Here is a 26,754-nt window from a genome sequence, read left to right as displayed (position 1 = left end):
GAATCTGCCGGTCTATCTGAGCCTACCTATGTTTGGTTATTAAAGAAGCTCTGTTTAAGTTAGTTCGCTTTTGGGTCCTCATTCACTCACCATAACAGTGGTAATCGTTGTCTCTAATTGGGGATCCTATTTAGGTAGCTTTTTTCCACCTGTGTTTGTGGGATATTGTTTATGTGTAGTTGCATGTTAGCAGTCCATTGTCATCACGTTTCGTTTATTCTTTATAGTTTTGTTGTGTGGTTCACTTATTTTAAAATAAAAAATGTGGAACCCAGATCACGCTGCACATTGGTCTGAGTATGCTTCCAACGAATATCGTGACAATAGTCCCCACCATTCACATTGTAAATACAGTCCAGTTCAAAGTGAACAGCACAAATTAATATATGGCAATGGACTATTTGCATATAGGCCTACTGCAGCTCTGATTGGTTATGGTGCACAGGTCTGTGGAGTCCGGGCCTGAGTTGTGCCTGTCAATCCAATAGAATCCTACTCTGGTGCTCTCTGACTACAACAACATGTCTTGCATAGTTTGTTTTGTTCTGGTATGTTGCATTGAAAGTGGCTAATATTGCATTGATTTGATCACAATCCCCACGGTAAAGGGAAACATTGATAGTGTTAATGGGGAAAACTCTAGAAAGTTGAGTGGAGTTCAATCTCGTGCGTCTCTCCGCGGCCTGATATTTCTTCTGCCGGGGAGCTGCACACCTGTGCACTCGAGCAAATAGTGAGCAAAGTAGTGAGGCTATAAGAGTAGCAAGGCTACATACAGACACTAGTCAGGCTGATTGAGGTAGTATGTACATGTAGATATGGTTAAAGTGACTATGCATATATGATGAACAGAGAGTAGCAAGTAGTGTAAAAAAGGGTTGGCGGGTGTTGGGTGATGGCACAATGCAGATAGACCGGTTAGCCAATGTGCAGGAGCACTGGTTGGTCGGCCCATTTGAGGTAGTATGTACATATGTACATGAATGTATATTTAAAGTGACTATGCATATATGATAAACAGAGAGTAGCAGCAGTGTAAAAGATGGGTTGGGACAGGCACACAATGCAAATAGTCCAGGTAGCCATTTGATTACCTGTTCGGGAGTCTTATGGCTTGAGGGTAAAAACTGTTGAGAAGCATTTCTGTCTTAGACTTGGCACTCCGGTACGACTTGGCACTCCCGTACCACTTGCCATGCGGTAGTAGAGAGAACAATCTATGACTGGGGTGGCTGGGGTCTTTGATAAGTTTTAGGGCCTTCATCTGACACCGCCTGGTGTAGAGGTCCTGGATGACAGGCAGCTTAGCCCCAGTGATGTACTGGGCCGTACACTTTACCCTCTGTAGTGCCTTGCGGTCAGAGGCCGAGAAATTGCCGTACCAGGCAGTGATGCAACCAGTCAGGATGCTCTCGATGTTGCAGCTGTAGAACCTTTTGAGGATCTCAGGACCCATGACAAATCTTTTTAGATTCCTGAGGGGGAATAGGCTTGTTGTGCCCTCTTCACCACTGTCTTGGTGTGCTTGGACCATGTTAGTTTGTTGTTGATGTGGACACCAAGGATCTCGAAGCTCTCAACCTGCTCCACTACAGCCCCGTCGATGAGAATGGGGGTGTGCTCGGTCCTCCTTTTCCTGTAGTCCATAATCATCTCCTTAGTCTTGGTTACGTTGAGGGATAGGTTGTTATTCTGGCACCACCCGGCCAGGTCTCTGACCTCCTCCCTATAGGCTGTCTTGTCGTTGTCGGTGATCAGGCCTACCACTGTTGTGTCATCTGTAAACTTAATGGTGTTGGAGTTGTGCCTTGGTCACAAGCCAGTTCGACACATCAGTGGAACCAAATAAGTTAAAAAAATGTAATCTGGTCCCATGCTATCAACACAGACTTATTTTTGTATGGAAATTGACCATAGTGCCATTCAGTATGAGTGCGAGCTGGGGAGATTCAGATTGACACATCCGGCAATAGAGTTACTGCATTCCCATGATTTGACAACCAATCTGGAGCGCAGGATGAACATCAATCATTTCAGATCTGTTTCCTGTCTCAGTGGGCCTCACTCTGCGGATTCCAGAATAGGAAATCACAGTTCTTAGTTCCGAGTTCCATCTCTCCCCACCAACTCTCCCCTAACACGAGGCATTCATTATCTACTCTATATCTCTCGCACCACTTTCAATGTGCAGGGAAAAGCAATCTGCTCTGCTGTCCTACGAGTTGTGGGGTCTATGACTACATGAAGCTCTGCTGCTGCCTGAGAGGGGGAACAGGGGCTGAAGATAAAACAGAGCAACCACAAGGAGGATGTACAGTTGAAGTCGGAAGTTTACATACACTTACGTGGGAGTCATTAAAACTCGTTTTTCAACCACTCCACAAATTTCTTGTTAACAAACTATAGTTTTGTCAAGTCGGTTCGGATATCTACTTTGTGCAAGACACAAGTCATTTTTCCAACAATTGTTCACTTATAATTCACTGTATCACAATTCCAGTGGGTCAGGCGTTTACATACACTAAGTGCCTTTAAACAGCTTGGAAAATTCCAGAAAATGATGTCATGGCTTTAGAAGCTTCTGATAGGTTAATTGACATCATTTAAGTAAATTGGAGGTATACCAGTGGATGTATTTCAAGGCCTACCTTCAAACTCAGTGTCTCTTTGCTTTACATAATGGGAAAATCAAAACAAATCAGCCAAGACATCAGAAAAAAAAATGTAGACCTCCACAAGTCTGGTTCATCCTTGGGAGCAATTTACAAACGCATGAAGGTACCACGTTCATCTGTACAAACAATAGTACACAAGTATAAACACCATGCAGCCATCATACTGCTCAGGAAGGAGACACATTCTGTCTCCTAGAGATGGAAATACTTTGGTGCGAAATGTGCAAATCAATCCAAGAACAACAGCAAAGGACCTTGTGAAGATGCTGGAGGAAACAGGTACAAAGATATCTATATCCACAGTAAAACGAGTCCTATATCGACATAACCTAAAAGGCCGCTCAGCAAGGAAGAAGCCACTGCTCCAAAACCGCCATAAAAAAGCCAGACTACGGTTTGCAACTGCACATGGGGACAATGATCATACTTTTTGGGGAAATGTCCTCTGGTCTGATGAAACAAAAATAGAACTGTTTGGCCATAATGACCATCTTTATGTTTGGAGGAAAAGGGGGAAGCTTGCAAGCCGAAGAACACCATCCCAACCATGAAGCACGGATGTGGCAGCATCATGTTGTGGGGGTGCTTTGCTGCAGGAGGGACTGATGCACTTCACAAACTAAATGGCATCATGAGGATGGAAAATTATGTGGATATATTGAAGCAACATCTCAAGACATCAGTCAGGAAGTTAAAGCTTGGTCGCAAATGGGTCGTCCAAATGGAAAATGATCCCAAGCATACTTCCAAAGTTCTGGCAAAAGGACATCAAAGGCAAGGTATTGGAGTGGTCATCACAAAGCCCTGACCTCAATCCTATATAAAATGTGTGGGCAGAACTGAAAAAGCGTGTGCGAGCAAGGAGGCCTACAAACCTGACTCGGTTACACCTGCTCTGTCAGGAGGAATGGGCCAAAATTCACCCAACTTATTGTGGGAAGCTTGTGGAAGGCTACCCAAAACGTTTGACCGAAGTTAAACAATGCTACTAAAAACGAATTGATTGTATGTAAACTTCTGACCCACTGGGAATGTGATAAAATAAATAAAAGCTGAAATAAATCATTCTCTCTACTATTATTCTGACATTTCACATTCTTAAAATAAAGTGGTGATCCTTACTGACCTAAGATAGGGATTTTTTACTAGGATTAAATGTCAGGAATTGAGAAAAACTGCGTTTAAATGTATTTGGCTCAGGTGTATGTAAACTTCCGACTTCAACTGTACATGTAGGCTACATGCAGCTAAATGGCCCACATACAAAAGAGCCCTGACAAAACATGCTTATGTATGGTCACGCATAGAAAGAGCTCACTCTCCAGCACCATGAGAGAGAGACAGAAAAAGGAGAAAGGTCTATTCATGCTTTCTGAGTTTTACCAACAGATGGAGACAGAGTCAAATCTGACTTATCTTGTTCAGGTATGCAGCACAACCATTTCCCCCTTATATGGCAGTATTGATGCTACTTGTAGTTCTAGTTTGTCCTCCCTGTAAGGCTTTAATGCAGACACAAAACTGTGGGGATGCAACCTGAAAGTCTACTTCATGACCCAGCAAGGTACAAAGGAGACAGAGAAGAGCAGTATTTGTGTTTGTATGTGGTGAGAGGAGACAGGAGCGGAGAGAGAGAGAGAGAGAGAGAGAGAGCTCTTCATTCCGCCCAGTAGTCTCAGAAATATTAGTATTTTATCTGACTATGAGTAACATGTAGTGCCACTGTTTCTATACACAGTTACTTACAAGGGAAACAAAGTGAAATGCAGTTAAATGAGTAAATCTGGCCCGAAAATACAGAGAATGTTTGCAGTGTACTGTGTTGGATTATGTACCATTGTGTTTTAAATACAGTGCACAAAATATAATCAGGAACTGTATTTTCTACATGAGCATTGAAAGTTAGATTTTGATTTGATTAATTAGGATCAATGGCGACAGCTACTCTTAATGGGGTCCGACAAATAACAAAAACGACATTACAGACAAAATAATTTACAATTCACATACACTACCTGTCACACCCTGATCTGTTGCACCTGTCCTCATTATTGTCTCCATCCCCTGCAGGTGTCGCTTGTTTTCCGCAGTGTATTTATCCCTGTGTTTCCTGTCTCTCTGTGCCAGTTCATTTTGTTTTCCCCAGTGTATTTATCTCTGTGTTTCCTGTCTCTCTGTGCCAGTTCATTTTGTTTTCCCCAGTGTATTTATCTCTGTGTTTCCTGTCTCTCTGTGCCAGTTCATTTTGTTTTCCCCAGTGTATTTATCCCTGTGTTTCCTGTCTCTCTGTGCCAGTTCATTTTGTTTTCCCCAGTGTATTTATCTCTGTGTTTCCTGTCTCTCTGTGCCAGTTCATTTTGTTTTCCCCAGTGTATTTATCTCTGTGTTTCCTGTCTCTCTGTGCCAGTTCATTTTGTTTTCCCCAGTGTATTTATCTCTGTGTTTCCAGTCTCTCTGTGCCAGTTCGTCTTGTATGTTTGCAAATCAACCAGCGGTTTTCCCGTTCTCCTGCTTTTAGCATTCTTCTTTTTCTAGTCCTCCCAGTCTTGGCCCTTGTCTGTTTCTGGACTTTGTACCCTCCTGCCTGACCATTCTGCCTGCCTTGACCATGAGTCTGTCTGCCACTCTGTACCTCCTGGACTCTGATCTGGTTTTGACCTTTTGCCTGTCGACAACCATTCTCTTGCCTACTCCTTTTGGATGAATAACTATTGTAAGACTCCAACCATCTGCCTCCTGTGTCTGCATCTGGGTCTGGAATGGGCTCTGGAACAGATGCCTCACAAGTCCTCAACTGGCAGCTTCATTAAATAGAAACAACAAAACCCCAGTCTCAACGTCAACAGTGAAGAGGCAACTCCAGGATGCTGGCCTTCTAGGCAGCGTTCCTCTGTCCAGTGTCTGTGTTCTTTTGTCCGTCTTAATCTTTTATTTTTTACTGGCCAGTCTGAGATATGGCTTTTTTTTGCAACGCTGCCTAGAAGGCCAGTATCCAGGAGTCGCCTCTTCATTGTTGACGTTGAGACTGGTGTTTTGCAGGTAGTACTATTTAATGAACCTGCCAGTTGAAGACTTGTGAGGTGTCTGTTTCTCAACCTAGACACTCTAATGTACTTGTCCTCTTGCTCAGTTCTGTACCGGGGCCTCCCACTCCTCTTTCTATTCTGGTTAGAGCCAGTTTGTGCTGTTCTGTGAAGGGGGTAGAACACAGCGTTGTACGAGATCTTCAGTTTCTTGGCAATTTCTCTCATGGAATAGCCTTCATTTCATAAATTTCTCAGAACAAGAATAGCCTGACTTTCTAGCCATTTTGAGCCTGTAGTCAAACCCACAAATGCTGATGCTCCAGATACTCAACTAATCTAAAGAAAGCCAGTTTTATTGCTTCTTTAATCAGGACGACAGTTTTCAGCTGTGCTAACATAATTGCAAAAGTGTTTTCTAATGATCAACTAGCCTTTTAAAATGATAAACTTGGATTAGCTAACACAACATGCTATTGGAACACAGGAGTGATGGTTGCTGATAACGGGCCTCTGTACACCGATGTAGATATTCCTTAAAAAATCTGCCGTTTCCAGCTACAATAAACATTTACAACATTAACAACGTCTACACTGTATTTCTGATACATTTTTCGTTATTTTAATGGACAAAAAATGTGCTTGTCTTTCAAGAGCAAGGACATTTCTAAGTGACCCCAAACTTTTGAATGGTAGTGTACACTTTAAAAATGGTTTAATCGATGCAGTAGGTGACCTGTTGCTTCTATGTGGCAGTATTCCTTTAGCATCTCTGCCCTCTGTGTGTGTATAGTCCCAGAGCTGTGGCACTATCATGGCAGGGTCGATAAGAGAACTTGCCAGTGTGACACAAGAGATTACTGCTGCCTGCCTGGTCTCATCCCAGAAAAAACAGGCTTACTCCCAGATAGCACCCTATTCCCTATTCAGTGCCTTACTTTTGACTAGGATCCATAGGGATCTGGTCAAAAGTAGTGTACTATATAGGGAATAGGGTGCCATTAGGGACAAATCCCCTGGCTGGACTCTGGATTCTAATGCTGCTTGCTGAGACTAACTACTACTGTTCAACTAACTAGCTCTCCTGTCTGTCTCCCTGAGTGTGTCTCAAATGTTACCCGACTCCCTTCATAGTACATTACTTTCGACCAGATCCCCAGGGCCCCTAGCCAAAATTACTACAGATGGAATAAATTACACGTTTGAGACCCATATACAGTGCCTTGCGAAAGTATTCGGCCCCCTTGAACTTTGCGACCTTTTGCCACATTTCAGGCTTCAAACATAAAGATATAAAACTGTATTTTTTTGTGAAGAATCAAGAACAAGTGGGACACAATTATGAAGTGGAACGACATTTATTGGATATTTAAAACTTTTTTAACAAATCAAAAACTGAAAAATTGGGCGTGCAAAATTATTCAGCCCCTTTACTTTCAGTGCAGCAAACTCTCTCCAGAAGTTCAGTGAGGATCTCTGAATGATCCAATGTTGACCTAAATGACTAATGATGATAAATACAATCCACCTGTGTGTAATCAAGTCTCCGTATAAATGCACCTGCACTGTGATAGTCTCAGAGGTCCGTTAAAAGCGCAGAGAGCATCATGAAGAACAAGCAACACACCAGGCAGGTCCGAGATACTGTTGTGAAGAAGTTTAAAGCCGGATTTGGATACAAAAAGATTTCCCAAGCTTTAAACATCCCAAGGAGCACTGTGCAAGCGATAATATTGAAATGGAAGGAGTATCAGACCACTGCAAATCTACCAAGACCTGGCCGTCCCTCTAAACTTTCAGCTCATACAAGGAGAAGACTGATCAGAGATGCAGCCAAGAGGCCCATGATCACTCTGGATGAACTGCAGAGCTCTACAGCTGAGGTGGGAGACTCTGTCCATAGGACAACAATCAGTCGTATATTGCACAAATCTGGCCTTTATGGAAGAGTGGCAAGAAGAAAGCCATTTCTTAAAGATATCCATAAAAAGTGTTGTTTAAAGTTTGCCACAAGCCACCTGGGAGACACACCAAACATGTGGAAGAAGGTGCTCTGGTCAGATGAAACCAAAATTGAACTTTTTGGCAACAATGCAAAACGTTATGTTTGGCGTAAAAGCAACACAGCTGAACACACCATCCCCACTGTCAAACATGGTGGTGGCAGCATCATTGTTTGGGCCTGCTTTTCTTCAGCAGGGACAGGGAAGATGGTTAAAATTGATGGGAAGATGGATGGAGCCAAATACAGGACCATTCTGGAAGAAAACCTGATGGAGTCTGCAAAAGACCTGAGACTGGGACGGAGATTTGTCTTCCAACAAGACAATGATCCAAAACATAAAGCAAAATCTACAATGGAATGGTTCAAAAATAAACATCCAGGTGTTGGAATGGCCAAGTCAAAGTCCAGACCTGAATCCAATCGAGAATCTGTAGAAAGAACTGAAAACTGCTGTTCACAAATGCTCTCCATCCAATCCATCCTCACTGAGCTCGAGCTGTTTTGCAAGGAGGAATGGGAAAGAATGTCAGTCTCTCGATGTGCAAAACTGATAGAGACATACCCCAAGCGACTTACAGCTGTAATCGCAACAAAAGGTGGCGCTACAAAGTATTAACTTAAGGGGGCTGAATAATTTTGCACGCCCAATTTTTCAGTTTTTGATTTGTTAAAAAAGTTTGAAATATCCAATAAATGTCGTTCCACTTCATGATTGTGTCCCACTTGTTGTTGATTCTTCACAAAAAAATACAGTTTTATATCTTTATGTTTGAAGCCTGAAATGTGGCAAAAGGTCGCAAAGTTCAAGGGGGCCGAATACTTTCGCAAGGCACTGTATATTGGAAGAGAGAAGCAGTAAGTAACATTTTGGCCCCTGCTGTATAAAAACTGTACTCCCACATTTAATTAATTTGCAGTACTTTGAACTTGGCAGTTGGCAAATTTGTGTCTGATCTTTATTTATACAAGTCAAATAACTGTGAATCTGTCTCAGAGAACTCATTAGAGAGAAAATAGATTCTAGAATGTCACCATTTCCTCCCTACTGGTCCTCTAATTAAATGTTAAATCATTCTCTCTGCAGGCACACACACACACACACACACACACACACACACACACACAGCTGAGACTGGTGGTCAATGTCATCCATCAGTTTTCTTAATGCAGCTGTCAGTCTGTGAGTGTTTGGGCTCTGTGACTGTATAAAGCCTGTTCTGCTTTCCCCTACTGTGATATGACATTGTGAATCTCGTTTTGGCTCTGGCTGGCTGTGTCAGACTGGTCTGTCTCTCCCCCGCGGCAGTAGAAATGAGCATCACACCAGCAGGCATTTTGGATCTCATGAATATAAGCACATTATTTATAGGGGATTGATTGGTTGTCAGTCTTTGCCTTACCCCTAACTGCATTGTTAGCCATGACTACCTCCTCCTTTCTGCATATCTATTGGCTTGTGTGCTCCCATGCATATTGATCTCATGCCTCCTTCCTTACCCGTCTTGCCAGTCTGTCTAGCTGCCTTTCTCCAAGTTGCTTGCTGATATTGGCTGGAACATGAGAGCCTCTAGTGGCCAAGTCTATGTATTGCATGGAATGGAGAGGCAACCGCATGACCTGCCATGCCTTTGTTTCGCTCATCCTGAAGAAATTATTACATTAGGTTAAAGCATTTCACACCTTACCACTTTCAAAGCAAGACAATAAAAACATCTATGAATAAAGCTTTGCATAGTACTGTACTGAAACGTTTGCATCTGAAATGTTATAGAGAGTTTAACACATAAGCGTTAGAACAAGAGGCACAGTAAACATTGGGAAATACTTTGCATTGGTACAAAGCAAACAATGTTTAGTACAAAACATCAGGCCCATGTAGTTTCTTCCTGCATAGTTTCAGGCCCCTATGGTTTCATTCTTCTGACATCTTGATCATCAGCTAGCAAAACCTTTACAAATAATACTTGCACTAATACTACTCTAAAGGGAGACATCTTCTAGACAACTGAACTGTCAGCCATGTTGTCTAAACTTCCTGAAACTCTTCCTGAGATTTGAGTTCAAGAGCACAAGAAATGGGAACAGGCAGGAGAAGTAAATAAAGATAGTTATATTTATCCAGAAACCTGCACTGTCTGACCGAGAGAGAGAGAGAGAGAGAATGTTCTAAAGCGACTAAGGTTTAATAACACTGATGACACTGAATATATCATCATATAACTCTCTGACTGTAACTTCTGCTAACAGTCATCTGTGTTTGAGTCAATGAGAATATGAGGAGAGGAGAATAAGGTCATGCTAAGGACATGTTGTGTAGAAAGGCCTGCTAAATGTGCAATACAACAACAACAAAAATGAATGACGAAAATCAAATCAAACTTTATTGGTCACATACACATGGTTAGCAGATATTAATGCGAGTGTAGCGAAATGCTTGTGCTTCTGGTTCCGACCGTGCAGTAATATCTAACAAGTAATCTAACAATTTCACAACACCTACCTAACACACACAAGTGTAAAGGAATGAATGAGTACATACTGAGGGGATCGACAGCATACAGTAAATATAAAGATTACTGAATATACCAGTGCAAACAGGCAATCCACCAAAAAGGGAAAAGGTATCAACACTCATCAACGGCTATCAGTTACCAGCATGCTTTCCTCAAAAGGCAATTATTGGCCATGTTCTTATGCAAACACTGTGTAACAGCAGTCTGCTGAAGACCAGTCTGCTGAAGACCAGTCTGCTGAACACCAGTCTGCTGAAGACCAGTCTGCTGAAGACCAGTCTGCTTAGTAGAGTGAGGACAGACACATCCCAGCTAGCACATAACCCTCTGAGAACCATGTTTCTTAGAGCTTGGTGAGAGAGTGGTTGTCCTAAGGTTATTTAGCAAACAACCTTCCCACAACATTCTGGGAATGGTGCAGGACAGCTGCTTGGCTTTGGAACATTCTCAGCACATTTATGGAACTTGACAAAAATACAATATTTATTTTCTTGGTATATCATTACTTTAACGTTTCCTAAAATTTCAAACACGGTTACATTTAATTCAAATGTTGGTAATGTTCTGTGAAAGTTGTGCAACTGGTTTGACATTGGGAATGTCCTCAAAAACGTAACGAAACGTTAAGAAACAACATGTGGGAGTTTCAGTACTTCAGCATAACGTTTTGGTAATACTTTTTTTGACACCTAGTGGCATAACAAGTTATGAAACAGTCATAACCATGTCATAATGTCATATCCTGCCATAATATGGTCATAACACTGGCATTTACACAAATTTAGACCGGTTGTGACATATTGTGTTATTTTTATGGCTGGTTATGACACCTACATAAGAGTGTCAAAACCCACAAAACAAGGCAAACTATTCCATTACACCCTAGCCTACTTGTAAACGTTATGCTTATGTTATATAACATTTTCTAAAATGTACCATATTAAATTATCATTGAAATTGCACACACATTGCTGTCAGACATGTACCTACCTCTATTGCTGGTGACTGGGATAAATGCAGGAGCAGATTTCAGGAGCAGGATAAGACACCCTCTTTGTGACTGATGACTGACACAAGGGCATGTGCTGTATGTGATAGGCCTATCTGGCTTATATGATTATGATGGTCATAATGCTTCTTGAGAGTGCCATAAAGTGTATTTTCTACATGTTATTAAAAATACAATGGAAAACAAAAACGTCCATATGTTTTTTTCAATGCCTAGAAGTTACCTTTCGTTTAAAAGTTTGTTTCTGCAGCCTCCCTCAAGATCTTCACCTCCATCCCTGGATGCAGCAGATACATTACTGAAAAATATAAGTATAGAACAGAAATAAGAATAAAGTATTCTATAATGCAGTGACATCGCTAAAGAAAGCTGAAAATTAAAACGGCATACCAAATATATTATGGCAAACACTTTCACGCATTCTCAAGTACATTCAAATCCAATTTTCTCAATGTTTTCATAACATAGCTAAAGCTAGCTCAACTATTTATGTAGCTAACTAGCTATCTGGTAGTTACCATCTAGTTAGTGTTTGTTTAGTTAACTTTAGCTAGAACGCGCCAATAGGATCTCCTTCCTTGTTCTGCCCACTATGATTGATTTGCTCATATTGGAAACGACAGACTGTCTATCTTGGGTTAGATATACAAATCTTTACTAAATAAAGCTTTTCACTCAATCAAAACACTTAAATGATCAAAATAACGAGAAAACTCATCACAGCTTAGATAAACATATTATCTCTAGATTTCAAAAACGAAAGAAAGATTGTAAATGTTACAAACCTGAAAACATAATGAATATTGGGCTTCTCTTCCTGCTTCTCTTCTTCCAACGTATGAAGTGTGTGCCTGCAGCTAACAGTTTGAATGTATATAAGTATACATGTATATAATGTTGTGAACAAACATACTTTGATTCCAGAATATGGACATTTACAGAATCTATCACAAGACATTTTTGAGGCACCACAATGAAATCGGGGAGGGGACTGTGGATCTGTCTCTGTACATTTGTTTGTACGTTAGTCACATGAGATATCTCTGACAACACTAGCCCAATTATAACGAAACTTGGGTGAATGATGTGTCTTGCCATAGATATTCTGGCATTTATAAAATTACACTGATTGGCCAGATATCGATATCTTTGAAAGGTCAAGCCACTCACCCCGTTTAACCTAAAATCATGACATTCGGTACATAGGTCCCTCTCCTCACAAGGAACACATTTGCTTCAGGGAGGTCCACAATGAGGTCCACAATGATGCATTTTATGGGATTTTGAATTTTGTGAAATACACTTACAGTGTGTCAGGGCATGTTCTAATGGCCTCAACTAACGGTTTGATGGCGAAGGCAAAGAGGTGGGGGCTAATAGGGCAACCTTTGTCTGTTCCCCCTATAGAGAGGGAAAGAGGGGACAGTAATCACATTGGTAGCAATCCTAGCTTTAGGAGATTTGTAGAGTAATCGTATCCAGTTTACAAACACGGTGCCTAAACTGAACTTTTCCAAAACGCGAAAGAGGTATGGCCATTTGACCCTATCAAAGGCCTTTTCAGCATCGAGGGAGACTGCGACACTAGGTATTTTGTTTTTTGTTAGCAAGGTGAATTATATCAAAGAACATTCTGAGATTATTGGAGGACAATCTATTAATCATGAAGCCAGTCTGATCTGGGTTGACCAGCAGGGGGAGGCATGCCTCCAGTCTCTTAGATAGCATCTTGGTGACAAGTTTAGAATTTGTATTAAGGAGAGAGATTGGTCTATAGGAGGCGCACTTTGGCGGATTTTTAACCTTTCTTGTGAATTACTGTAATCACAGTTTGAGAGAAAGACTCTGGAAAGCAAATGTTCTCCCCACTTTTTAAGTACTTCCATAAGATAAGGGTACCAGCAGCTCCTCGGGGCTGTTCTCAATTTCCGCCTGAATGACGTGCCCAAAGTAAACTGCCTGTTGCTCATGCCCTGAATCCAGGATATGCATATAATTGGTACCATTGGAAAGAAAACACTTTGAAGTTTGTGGAAATGTTAAAATAATGTAGGAGAATTTAACACAATAGATATGGTAGGAAAAATCCAAAGAAAAACCAACCAGATTTTTTGGGGAGAGAGAGAGACCATCATCTTAGAAAAGCAAGTAAAAGGTCATATTGAAAATTAGCTCCCTGGATGCAATTCCTATGGCTTCCAACGGGTGTGAGCAGTATATGTTCAAGGTGTCGGGCTTGTAACTTTAGAAACAAATAAGAAATATCCATTTTAGTACAGGGACACAGTCTTGGAAATTCATGTTTGCGTACGACATGAAGACAGGACACACCTGCTAAAATCGGTTTCCTTTTGAACATACGTAAGAAATATTATTTCCGTAAGAAATATTATAGTTTGATTACATTTTAGGGTATCTGAGGAATAAATAAAAACATATTTTGACTTGTTGAAACACGTTGAATGAGTGGATTACTCAAATCGATGGTGCCATTGGGATATAAAGAAAACGACTCTACATGTTATAGCTGGGACCCTTTGGATGACAAATCAGAGGAAGATTTTCAAAAAGTAAGTGAATATTTAATCGTTATTTGTGAACGTTTGAAACCTGTACCAGTGGAAAAATATTTTGATGTGGGGCGCCGTCCTCAAAATATTGCATGGCATGTTTTCGCTGTAATAGCTACTATAAATCGGACAGTGCAGTTAGATAAACAAGAATTTAAGCTTTCAGCTGATATAAGACATTTATTTATATGTACATACATTTTTTAAATCAATATTATTTATGATTATTTAATTGAATTGCACTAGCGGGACCCCTAGCCCTAAGAAGTTTTAAATTCAGGGGAAGCCATCCTCCCCAGGAGATTTATTAGAAGGTAAAGATTTAATGGCTTCCAACAATTCAGGAACTGAAACTTGTTCACTCAGGCGCTCTCTGGCTTCCTCTGACAGGCATGGGAGGTTGAGAGAGGAGAGAAAAGAGTCCATCTCTGATAGATCAACTCTTGATTCGGAAGTATAGAGGTCCTCGTAGTATTTCTTAAAAACATCATTCATTTCAGTAGGGTTGAAAGATATCTCATTAGTAAGAGTTTCTATAGCATTAATTGTCCTCTTACTTTCCTCTGCTTTCAGTTGCCATGCCAATACTTTGTGTGCATTCCCTCCAAGTTCGTAGTAATGCTATTTTGATTTAGCGATGGCCCTCTCAGCTTGATACGTGTTCAGAGTATTATATTTTTGTTTTTTATTTACCAAATGTCTGTATAGGTCTTTAGTCTGGCTTTTTGGTAGGTTTTCTCTAGCTCAAAGGTTTCAGATTCAAGGACATTCAGTTCAGCACTGTGTTTTTTCTTCAACCCTTAAGTATAGGCAATGATTTGTATAGGCTTTCAATGTGTCTCAAAGAATGAAACTATCAAGAGCAAAGGGTTTGTTTGTCAAAGTAAAAATATTGATCTGCTCTTTGATGAATGCAAAAATTCAGGTTGCTTCAGAAATGCAGAATTTAGTCTCCATCTTCATGCTCCATTTACCTTGGTAGGAATAGAGATTGGCAATAAGAGGGGAATGGTCAGTAGGCAATTCTGGGGAGATAATTGGAATCCAATTAAGCAATAAGGCCCGAGGGGATGTGGTAGATGGCAAATATACGACAGATAAGGGCTGTTCTTATGCATGATGCATTTCGGAGTGCCTGGACACAGCCCTTAGCCGTTGTATATTGGCCATATATCACAAATCCCCAAGGTGCCTTATTGCAATTATAAACTGTTAATCAAAGTAATTAGAGCAGTAAAAATATATGATTTGTCATACCCGTGGTATACGGTCTGATATACCATGGCTGTCAACATTCAGGGCTCAAAGCAGTTTATAACACTCTATGAAACAGTTGGGTTGATAGTAAAAAGTTATCTATACATGTGTGAGTGTTGGTGAAGTGTGGAGTGTGAATAAAAAGAGTAGTCCCTATCCTGTGGGTGCATCTGTCTCCAGACGTCTAGTAAATTGAGATCCTTCAGGAATGACATGGTGAGCTTGACGGCTTTGGTAAGAGGGGAGGGTTTGTCAGAGGACCAATCTAGAACTGTATCTAAACAAACATTTAAATCTCCTCCCACCAGGAAGACATTCTGAACAAACATATGGTCATCGAGGTTAGGAGCTTAAATATTCAATAGGCTCCAAGACTCCGAATGCATGCCCCTGCAACAAAACAAACCTGCCTAAGGGATCAGAGATGGTGTTGCTGATACAAAATGGGATGTGTCTACTTATTAAAGAGGACACAAAAACTTGTCCTGCCCATTCCCTCTTTAATTTCATGGATTCACTGACAGTATAAGATGTGTTTCTTGCAAGAACACAATGTCAGCCTTTAATTTCTTAAGGTATGTATAGGCTCTTTTAATGTGACATATTTTTGTGGGTTGGGCATCTTGTGGGCATGAGTTGGGTTTCAAATATATAACTGAATGGTAATCACTCATATGTAAATAATCAGGTAACGTTTCAACATAAGCTTGAAGTGACCTATGTGTCTCTTAGGAAAGAAATGGCATTTAACATAGAAACAAACCATAAACACCTTCCAACCTGATTGTTGGACTAAAACCACAATCCCAACAATCAAACACGAGAACACTTGTAGAGATACGTTGTTGCTCGCTTTCCATCTTACTCTTACTAGCTAAACTTTGGCATAAACTAAAACCAAAGCCTACAAGCTCTCTACGTAGAAAAAAATGCTGTGATTAGACATTTATGGCTGAAAAAATGTACTCTCAACAACCAGGGCTGTTTGAGTCTCTTTTCAGGAGAAGAGGAGAAACATAAATGAGGGAAAAAGCAATGGGCCTAGGCATGCTAATTTGCTTCGCCCAGTGGATATTGTCAAAACCTAAATATATACTCCTGTAAATATAATAGAACTCACCACGGGAAAAATAATTGTTTGTTGAAAATGTCTCAATCACCTGTAGCGGCCGAATCGCGGGGTAAACAGATCCAAATTCCAAATTCAGCAGTTCAGTCCCAGGACAGCACAAACAAACAAAAAATGCAATAAGCTGCGTCAAATCCCATGGATAGACCTTTGTGTATCAAGCGCTCAGTTCTTTGAGAAAAGTGAACACTTCTCCGGGTGTGTGGAAGAGATGACTTTGGCCTTTGTACTGAACTTTCATCCGCGCAGGCTGAATGAGGTAGCCAGGTGATGTTCTTCTTTGGGGCTTTGGTGGCTGGCTTGAACTGCTTGCGACGTCTGGCGAGATCTGCGCTCATATCGGGATAAGGCTGACCCTCTTGCCATCGATGGTGACATCCCATTTAGCTCTTGCAAATCACAGTATCTTCTCCCATCTTGGAAACCGGAGGAACCTGATCAGGACGGCCAGTGGGGGCTCATCTGGTGTGGGTTTTGGTGTTAAGGTTCTGTGGGTGCATTCGATTTCCAGCTGCTTGGTGAAGTTGATTATGCCCAGGTCATCAGTGATCCACTCAGTGAAAAAACAGACGTGATCTCGGCCCTTTCGCTGTCCTCCTTCAACCCTACCACACGGATATTGCTACATTTTAAAACATGTATTTCACCTTTATTTAACCAGGTAGGAAGGTTGAGAAGTTCTCATTTACAACTGCGACCTGGCCAAGATAAAGCAAAGCAGTGTGACACAGACAACAACATAGAGTTACACATGGAATAAACAAACATACAATCAATAATACAGTAGAAAAAGTCTATATAATGTGTGTGCAAATGAGGTAAGATAAGGGAGGTAAGGCAATAAATAGGCCATGGTGGCGAAGTAATTACAAAATAGCAATTAAACACTGGAGTGATAGATGTGCAGAAGATGAATGTGGAAGTAGAGATACTGGGATACTGCTCTGGTTCCGGTCCACCATGTTTTTGAGATAAGCATTGTCCTTCTGCAGCTGTTTGTTCACCTGCTCATGTCGGGTGACGGTATCTTCAACGGTGCTAATGCATCCCTCAGTCGTTCTCAAAAGGAGATCATTCAGGGAGGATTTCAGGCCGACAATGGAAGAATGAAGTTCAGCTGATTTTCTTACTGCTTTGTGCACATGTGCATTGTCATGCTGAAACAGGAAAGGGCCTTCCCCAAACTGTTGCCACAAAGTTGGAAGCACAGAATTGTCTAGAATGTCATTGTGTGCTGTAGCGTTAAGATTTCCCTTCACTGGAACTAAGGGCCCTAGTTCTCTGCTGACATTAGTAGTGCGTGTTGCAAAAGAGGACAGACGATTTTTACACTCTATGCTCTTCAGCATTCGGCGGTCCCGTTATGTGAGCTTGTGTGGCCTACCACTTCATGGCTGAGCCGTTGTTGCTCCTAGACGTTTTCATTTCACAATAACAGCAGTTACAGTTGAAGATAGCAGAGCAGAAATCTGACAAGCTGACTTGTTGGAAAGTTGGCTTTCTATGACGGTGCCACTATTTGCTTTTGTATTTATTAGAGATGCCCATTAGCTGTTGACAAGGCAGCAGCTACTCTTCTTGGGGTCCAAACACATTAAGGCACTAACATTACATATAAACAAAAGATAAAACAGTACATAATATTGTCAAACCCTGATCTGTTTCACCTGTTCCAGGTGTTGCTTATTCACTGTTCAGCTGTTTGTATGTGGCTGCTATGAAAGTGAACTATGTACGTGTGTGATCAGGGGTGTATTCATTGCGCCAATTCTGTTGAAAAACATTTCTGCACAGGGCTGACTGTTCAATGCGCCATATATTGAGCATTATCTTTGCTGCATCATGATTGCAAGGTGCCCCGATATCTTTTCCACCTGTCCCGATATCTTTTCCAACTGTCTCGTTCTCTGGTTTTAATGTCCATTCTAGAATGCCTTTCTAGCCAACCAGAAACAAGTATTCAACAATGCTGTGTTATACAGTATATATATATATAATATATAATAGAATTAAGATTGGAGTGACTGGCCGATACATTATATACACAGTATATACTGTACATTAATTAATTCCCACAATTGACAAATAATTTACGGAATAATGTAGGCACTTCCTACGAAGGATACTACTCTCGCATTATTCAGCCTGACCTGATCTGAATGACTGCTTGTTTCATTTGAAATGGGGCCTGTTTGAATAGACTAAAATGAACAGCTTTGTATCCGTAAAAAAACAAACATGGTATTCTACCTCCATCCTGGTGCCGCAGTGGATTATTTCCATGGATAGAAAACACAAGCTCATAGCTTCAAATCTCACTGCTGCCATGACACCATAAAAAATAAATGTATTTACATGATTAATGCCTAAGGAAATGAATTTCCATATGTCCTATCTGTGCTTGGGGCTCAAAAAAGTTACCCCAAAATAAACTAGCAGTGTTATTAAAAATCGTATTGGGAAAGTTTAATGAAGCTATAAAAAAAACCTCTAAATAACCTAGAATTTCTGTTCTCAGAGCGTTAATAAAACCTCCCAGAAAAACTTTCAAGGAACCAGAGTAAAACGTTCTTAAAACCTCCCTGCAACCTAAAAAAATAAACATTCCCAGAACAGGCAAAATGTTCACTTCTGTTCTCAGAATGTTTGAAAAGGGTTCAGATTTACCAGTCAGGAAACGTATAGCTTCATTCCCATAACCAATGTGAAACCAAAAACATACGTTCCCACAACTTTCAAGGAGACAAATGTGATAGCTGGGAGGTAGGCAGCTCTAGCTTTGTCACGATAATGAAACATATTTCGGACAATGACATAGGTGTTGGCAAGACAGCACAGACAGATCTGGGATAAGGCAGCGCAACTGTGCTACAGTAGGGCCACTTTGATGTGCTATTGACAGACAAGAATGTAGAGGGGCGTGGCTGCATGGCCGGGGATGATAGATGGCACGGTGCGACAGACAGACCTCGGAGGGGCGGCGGCACGGCAGAGCAGAGGGGATGCAAGGCCTGTTGAGAGGCCCCTGGGGGCGGGGCAGCAGGTTCAGGAAACAGGTCGATAGATACCCAGTGACAGAAAGAGCGTCCACGTTAACAGACAGAGCACTCAGGAGAGGTGAAAAGGATCATATTCATACGCCGCCTCCAGATAATACATAATAGGCCCAGTTTTGGGCTTTCATCTAAACCTGTTTGTTTAGGAGAAGCAATCCAACTGCCATTCTAGGCAAATGCATCATGTCAGTCGCCATGGTTTGAGCGAGTGGCATGTCGTTGGTAGGGGCATCATGTGTATGCTGCGTCATCTCCAGATGGCAAACAAATGGCACCCAGGAAGCAAGAGTGAGTGAGGAGAGATTATGCCTCACCCTCTTCATCTTTGAAACCATGGCAACACAGAGCAGGAGGTCCTAGCTGAGGAGGCTGTGGTGTGGTGGGGAGAAGATGGCCTCGGTGGCCGCATAGACATAAAATTATATTAGCATAAAAGAGAATTAGTCATTCTATTTCTATGGGTGGCAGGCTGCTAAGTTCACTCTCTGTTCTTTACAACAGGGAGAATGGGCATGGCCTGGATGGATGGATATACCAGAGACATACTGTATAAAGATGGCTCTGGGCTACACAAACCATCCACTATCTGACTCGTTGTCTGCTATCAGACTAGCATCTACATGTAAGTGGCAGAGCGTCCCGAACAGCAGTAAAGCACGTGGAAGGCCTAATGATGCAGCCATATCCCGGGGCATAATAGCAGGATGTTGTTAATTGCATTGCCACAGCTATTAATATGGACTATGGGAGGAAAGAGAATATTTGCTATCACTGTTCTTTTTTCCTCCATTTGACTGCTCTTAGTAAGCTCTGTGGCAGCTATCCTTGACCCAGACTCAAGCCACTCCGAGAAAAGCATTATTTGACAAAAGCCATCCTTTTAAGAGAATCTCACTCCTATTTGGTTTTTCTTCCAAACTTTGTCGTCCCCCAACACTGGAGTGATGCCTGTGATTTAGGCCAAGCTTGACTCAGGGCTAACTGCACAAATCTAGAGTGTGTGCTTATAGTAGCTACTATCCAGACCAAAATTGTCTGGACGGGCAGGAGTGGGTCCAGAGCAGAACAGACTAGCAGGAGTTTATTCTATTCTCGGACTAACAGACAGATGGAGCTAGATGAGGCTGCCCTTGTCTACCAACCAGAGTAACAGTACCCATCTCAATGAAACATCTCCCACTTCAATCATGCCCTTTGAACTCCCATGCCAAATCAGTACCAGACAAAGTGAGTACATGATAACAGAATAATGTGCCTACTAGGAAGGGGTCTTCATGTTTGATCAGATTTCAATGGCTATTCTCTTGATCAAATAAAAGAATGTGTATGATATTGTTCTAAATTGAATCTTTATGAGTCATTCTTATGTAATGTTTTGGGAAAAACAGCAGAGTTGAAATGAGCTTTGTTTTGGGATAAATAACTTTCAATATTTATCTGAAATGTTGTATACTGAGAAATAAGCAAAAAAACAACACTCATATCAACGAGAGAGAGAGAGAGAGAGAGAGAGGGAGAGAAAGAGAGAGAGAGAGAGAGAGAGAGAGAGAGAGAGAGAATAGTCAGGGAGAATAACATAACATGTTAGTCCCTGGAGAAAATCTTTGTAGCCAACTACCCATGCTGTTTCACACCTAATCTTACCCAGCAGGCTCCCCAGACAGAGAGTATGATACTTCTGTCTTTCTTCTCTGTTTCAGGACACACTTGAGTGGTTATCGTCATCGACCAAGGGAGAGAAGAACTCTTCTGATAATTGGTTGAAAATAAAACTGCTGTGCTATATAAAAACCCGGTTTTACATTTCAACATTATGTTCAGCTTTCAATTGAAATGTGAAGAATACAAGGTGATAAACTTCCTAAGGCTGTTGCTGAATAGCAAAGTGGATCAGATCACACTTTCAGGAAATTATCCCTTGAGTCTATTGTGATGAATTGCCCATTATAGTTCAGCAGGGATGCAAGTGTTTCAGTACACAATAGTAATTACAGACCTAATTGCCACATGGAATTTGTGAGCTTTAATGAATTCTGTAGAAAAGTGGCAGAAATGTGTCTCATTGGATGTTAGCTTTATTGTCAGTAAACAAAAGTGTATAAACATTCACACAGCAATTCACATAGCTCACCACTCCCCAGTGCCCCACAGCAATGAAAATCCAAGCTTACTGATGTCCTAGCCAGCCTATAAAGGTAATTAAATTCAATGAAAATATAAGGAACTCAAAGGTAAGTAAACATGTATGAATCGATCTCCCACTCAGTCATTAGATACCAAGTTCTCCTGCACAGTGCACACTCGTGTGTCACCTTTCTTTGTCAGGGGATGGAGGGACTTAACAATAGGATGTGCTTGAGTTCTCCTCTGTTGGCTGGCTGGGCACCCCGGGAAAGTCAATATGGCTACTGCTCACAAAGGAAGCCTGCTCCACAGGTCACTATCCTTTAAATGTCGCCCTATTTTAGGCTGCAGCAGCCATGCGATGATTAATGACAGTCATTTTATTGTATTTCAGCCCCGACTGCCATTAGCAGTAGAGGGTAATGAGAAAGAGAAAGAAGTCTGGCTGATATCCCCTCCGGTGACTCTATAATACCATAGTACTATGCCACATAATCCTGTTAACATATATAGGCTACATGGTGAGCATGCGATAACTAGCTGGCAAGTGTCTTCATTGACATTTTTAACCTCTCCCTGATCCAGTCTGTGATATCTACATGTTTCAAGCAAACCACCATAGTCCATGTGCCAGAGAATGCCAAGGTAACCTGTCTAAATGATTGCCGCCCCGTAGCACTCACATTTGTAGCCGTGAAATGCTTTGAAAAGGCTAGTCATGGCTCACATCAACTCCAGCACTCCAGACCCCCGAGACTCACTCCAATTCGCAAACCACCCCAACAGATCCACAGATGATGCAATCTCTTTCAAACTCCACACTGCCCTTTCCCACCTGGACAAAAGTAACACCTACGTTAGAATGCTGTTCATTGACTACAGCTCAGCGTTCAACACCATACTGCCCTCCAAGCTCATCACTAAGCTAAGGACCCTGGTACTGAACATCTCTCTCTGCAACAACGTGCACGATTCCAACACCATCATTAAGTTTGTCAACGACACAACAGTGGTAGGCCCGACAACGCAGTGCGGTGCCAGGACAACAACCTCTCCCTCAATGTGGGCAAGGCAAAGGGGCTTATTGTGGACTACAGGAATCGACGGGCCAAACAGGCCCCCATTAACATCGACAGGGCTGTAGTGGAGCAGGTCGAGAGCATCAAGTTCCTCGGAGTCCACATCACTAAGGACCTATCATGGTCCAAACACACCAACATAGTAGAGAAGAGGGCACGACAATGCCTCTTTCCCCCCAGGAGGCTGGAAATGTTTGGCATGAGCCCTCACATCCTCAAAAAGGTCTACAGCTGCACCATTGAGAGCATCTTCACTGCCTGTTATGGCAACTGCTTGGATTCCGACCACAAGGCCCTACAGAGGGTAGTGCTTACGGCCCAGTATATCACTGGGGCTGAACTCACCTGTCATCCAGGACCTCAGAGGCTGTATCAGAGGAAGGCCCAAAAAATTGTCCGAGACCACCAAAGGCATAGACTATTCTCTCTGCTTCCGCACGGCAAGCGATACTGGAGCGCCAAGTCTGGGACCAAAAGGCTTCTGAACAGCTTCTACCCCCAAGTCATAAGACTGCTGAACAGTTAATCAAATGGCCACCTGGACTATTTACATTGACCCCTTTATTATTTATTAATAATAAAAGAATTGCACTCACACACACACACACACACCTATTAATTCCCACTGAGTTCAAGAAAACAAGATGTCACCCCAGAAACTGTGAAACTCCTCAACTCATGAGGCAAATGGTAATTTCATACTCCACTACTGCTTGGGGGATATCAGGACTGAAGGCGTGCTGAAGGTGATACAGGAAACATAGCCATCTGTTTTTGAAAGTATTGGAAATAACCCTAGAGAATAAAAAACGAATATACACCACCATGTTAAATCATGAAATTGAAAGATACTAATATTGTAATGAGATATGCAATACATGTGGCCATTGTGGCAGGAAATTAGGGAACATGACACACTACGACAGTGTCGTTGTGTTGTGCTGTGTTGAGCGCGACAGAACAGTATCAGTGACAGAGAAAGTGTCGGTCGTTCCTCCCTTTATCGCCTGATTGTCATCACAACAAACATCAATAATGCAGCGGGGACATCCTCACATTGACAGGCTCTATATAGCCTTGTTGCGGTCGCTATCTCTACCGAGAGAAAATATATGAGAGGTTAACACTCAAAAGTCATCAATGTAAGGGAATTTCATATTTTTAAAAACCTAAATCCAATGACATGGTGACATTTCTTGTTGTTTTTGAATTTATGTTAGTTGACAACTCAACTAAATTTCAACCTAGACTCGCCTGTGCTGAGTGTTTTTTTAACAGCAACACAAAACATGAAGTGTTCAAAAACGACCGTGACGATGAAGAACTAAATATTTGTATCTATAATAGGAGGCCAATTCTTTAACAAAAGCAGGGAATGCCTTCATGTCCAATTTCAGCACCATGGACAGGGCCATAGAAAGTAACAGTGGCTTGAGCCTCGCCGCAAAAATGAAGACTAATTATGATTCAAATGTAAAACCAGACTACATCAGGCGTAGACCTATGTCTAATTATCATCAACATGGGCTACAGAACACACTCATCTGTTGGATCTCCACATGTAAACATTAAAGTCCTCGCAAAACGAGAACCCGTGAAAGCTTGCCGACTTCGATGAGATACTTAGATTGCAAAAGAGGGACAAATCGTTATTACATCGGGTTTTAATTTGCATCTAACCTACATATCAAACGTTGAATTTGAATTAATTTCAAGTTGTCAACCAACAGACCAGGGAGCTGTGAAGGTGTATTCAAATGCCGTTACATACAACTTTAACCAGTTACAGTGGGCAAGTACCACAACACAGAGAGCGACGGCCTATTCAGACACTACACAAGGCCAACCATCCAGATACAATAAGTTTCTTCAATAGAAACCACGCCTCGACTGAGGGAGCATCTGATGCTCAGAAATCATACTGCAATTCATAGCCTGCTGATCTGAAAATCACGGGGGTAGCACACCATGTTTCAGTTGCAAAACCATTTAGGCAAGAGTGAACCAAGAACATAATTGCAGCAGCATGATAGTGTACACTCAAATGATGGGGCGAAAAATATAAAGCAGACAGGGGCTATGCAATCAGTTGAAGTTGTCAACAATTAATCAGGTGGTGCTTTCAATTATAAAATCAATACACCAATAGTTTAAAGTAGAGGTTTAGAACAAGGTCTTACATGCTCGTCCTCGCTCGCATTTTTCTTTCGGTAGGGAACATGGGCTCTGCCGTCGGCGACGGGCTGAGAGGTCTTCCCTGTGTTGTTCTCCTCATCCGCGACCTGTCCGCCGAGTAGGTGGCTGGCCTCAGGTGGGTGCGGGAAAGAGTTATTTGTATTAATCTTACCGGTGAATCTCTGATACAGCGAAGCCATAAGTCCAGTCCAGACAAAACCCCTACAGCATGTCAAAGCAAGAGACAGCTCTCGTCTTTGGGGACTTGCTTGTATGTGTAGGCTACTGCTTCTTTTCTGTGCGCTTCGGAGAGAGCCGATGGCGGATGGCCAATGTCTCCCTCTGGAATAAAGCGGAGATTGTTCAAAGACAACAGGTGAATAATCCCGATAAAATAACGTGTTAAAACTGAAAACCTTTTCCTGTTTTAATTAGAAAACAGAGAGGCCTATAGGCTAAACAGCAAGTCCTCTGATCGATTAGCTGTTGGCTTTGTCCTAAAGGAGCGGTGAGCAAGGCTACATTAGGTGTCAATAGTTGGGTGTCTGTATTCAGAGCACGTTGGTTCCCCTTTTCGGTTTGTTGATGCGTCCTCACAGCGACGTAGTAGCCCGTCCCTATGGGTATCCTATCTGATTTTAAATACAGATTCAGAAATTGTACCCGATCAAAGTTACTAAATAGGCTGATAGCCTCAACAGCTAACAGCTTTGGTGGTTAGACAGACCTGGTGTGTGTGTGAAGGACGTGGCGCGTCCGTGGACGCGTTCTGCATGAGAAGTGAGGTAAGGCTGTGCACAATCTATCTCAAAAACACACTGCACACGATAGCCTACTGCATATAATACACATTCATGGAGGGGCAAAGCAGATTTCCTTTAATCCAATATTGCATTCAAGTTTTTTTTAAATTGTCCGGTCTCAAAAAAGTGCAAAAAACAAGCAGTATGTGATTATTCGGGTCGTTATTCTGGTCGTTCCAGTCCCTGTTAGTCCAGGACGGAGTTCGAGTGCCTCTCTGCGGCTCAATGAGAAAAGACACTTGCATTCAGAAGAATGACGACTTTTTTTTATGACAGTTATAGTTTACCGACACCCCTTACTACATTCAGTCTTTTCTTCAAGTCTTTTGAGCTTCTTTTCCATATTTGTATCTAGAAGACCTTGGCAGCCAACCTCAAACACAAATTCAACACATTCCTCTTGAATCGAGATACAAAAAGTATTTATTCATCCTTTGAACCTTATGTCCCCTGGGAATGCACTGTGCGGGATTTCAGCTCCATGCATGGACAGCACCGTAAACCACGTTTCCATCCACAGTTTTTATGCGAGTAAAGCCATACAGTAGGATAGATATATATTGCATATAGACACTATATATACAAAAGTATGTGGACACCCCTTCAAATTAGTGGATTTGGCTATTCCAGCCACATCCTTTGCTGACAGGTGTATAAAATCATCTGTCCTCGGTTTCAACACTCACTACCGAGTTCCAAACTGCCTCTGGAAGCAACCTCAGCACAGGAACCTAGCGAACACCTTTGGGATGAATTGGAACGCCGACTGCGAGTCAGGCCTAATCGCCAATATCAGTGTCCGACCTCACTAATGCTCTTGTGTCTGAAAGGAAGTCCCTGCAGCTATGTTCTAACATCTAATGGAAAGCCTTCCCAGAAGAGTGGAGGCTGTTATAGCAGCAAATGGGGGACCAACTCCATATTAATACCAATGATTTTGGAATGAGATGTTCGACGAGCAGGTGTCCGCATACTTTTGGTCATGTAGTGTACATATCAGAGAAGGTTGGTGGGAGGAGCTACATGTGGTTTCCATATGTTTGATGTGTTCTATTCCATTCCAGCCATTACAATGAGCCATCCTCCTATAGCTCCTCCCACCAGCCACTGATATATACATAAAAACATGACAGCTGTGAAGAAAACAGGACGTTTCAGTACAATTGTATAAATGGCAGCAGATAATTTGTTTGTTTGACATGGTGGGATCTTTTTGTGTTGGTAAAATTAATTATGCGATAAATGGTGATGGAAACAAATATTGGTATCACCTAATAACCATCATATCAAAGTTAACTTGGAGTCATGGAAACTCTGCTTCTAGCTCCTGAGCAAC

The 26,754-nt window shown here is 41.8% G+C and overlaps 1 protein-coding gene across 1 annotated transcript in view; it reads right to left on the bottom strand.

Moving 5' to 3' along the window:
- The window catches only part of LOC110508657 (dipeptidyl aminopeptidase-like protein 6), a 119,140-nt gene extending 93,557 nt beyond the window's left edge, over positions 1–25,583 (bottom strand). Inside the window, exon 1 of the mRNA XM_021589344.2 lies at positions 24,621–25,583. Within this exon, the coding sequence (XP_021445019.1) occupies positions 24,621–24,815 (195 nt within the window). The 5' untranslated portion in view covers positions 24,816–25,583. The remainder of the gene's footprint in view (positions 1–24,620) is intronic.
- Positions 25,584–26,754: the final 1,171 nt, after the last annotated feature.

Source organism: Oncorhynchus mykiss, chromosome 28 (assembly GCF_013265735.2).
Source record: "Oncorhynchus mykiss isolate Arlee chromosome 28, USDA_OmykA_1.1, whole genome shotgun sequence".
NCBI classification, from domain to species: Eukaryota; Metazoa; Chordata; class Actinopteri; order Salmoniformes; family Salmonidae; genus Oncorhynchus; species Oncorhynchus mykiss.
Note: the sequence above shows the minus strand (reverse complement) of the source record. Positions and strands in the feature narration are given on the sequence as shown.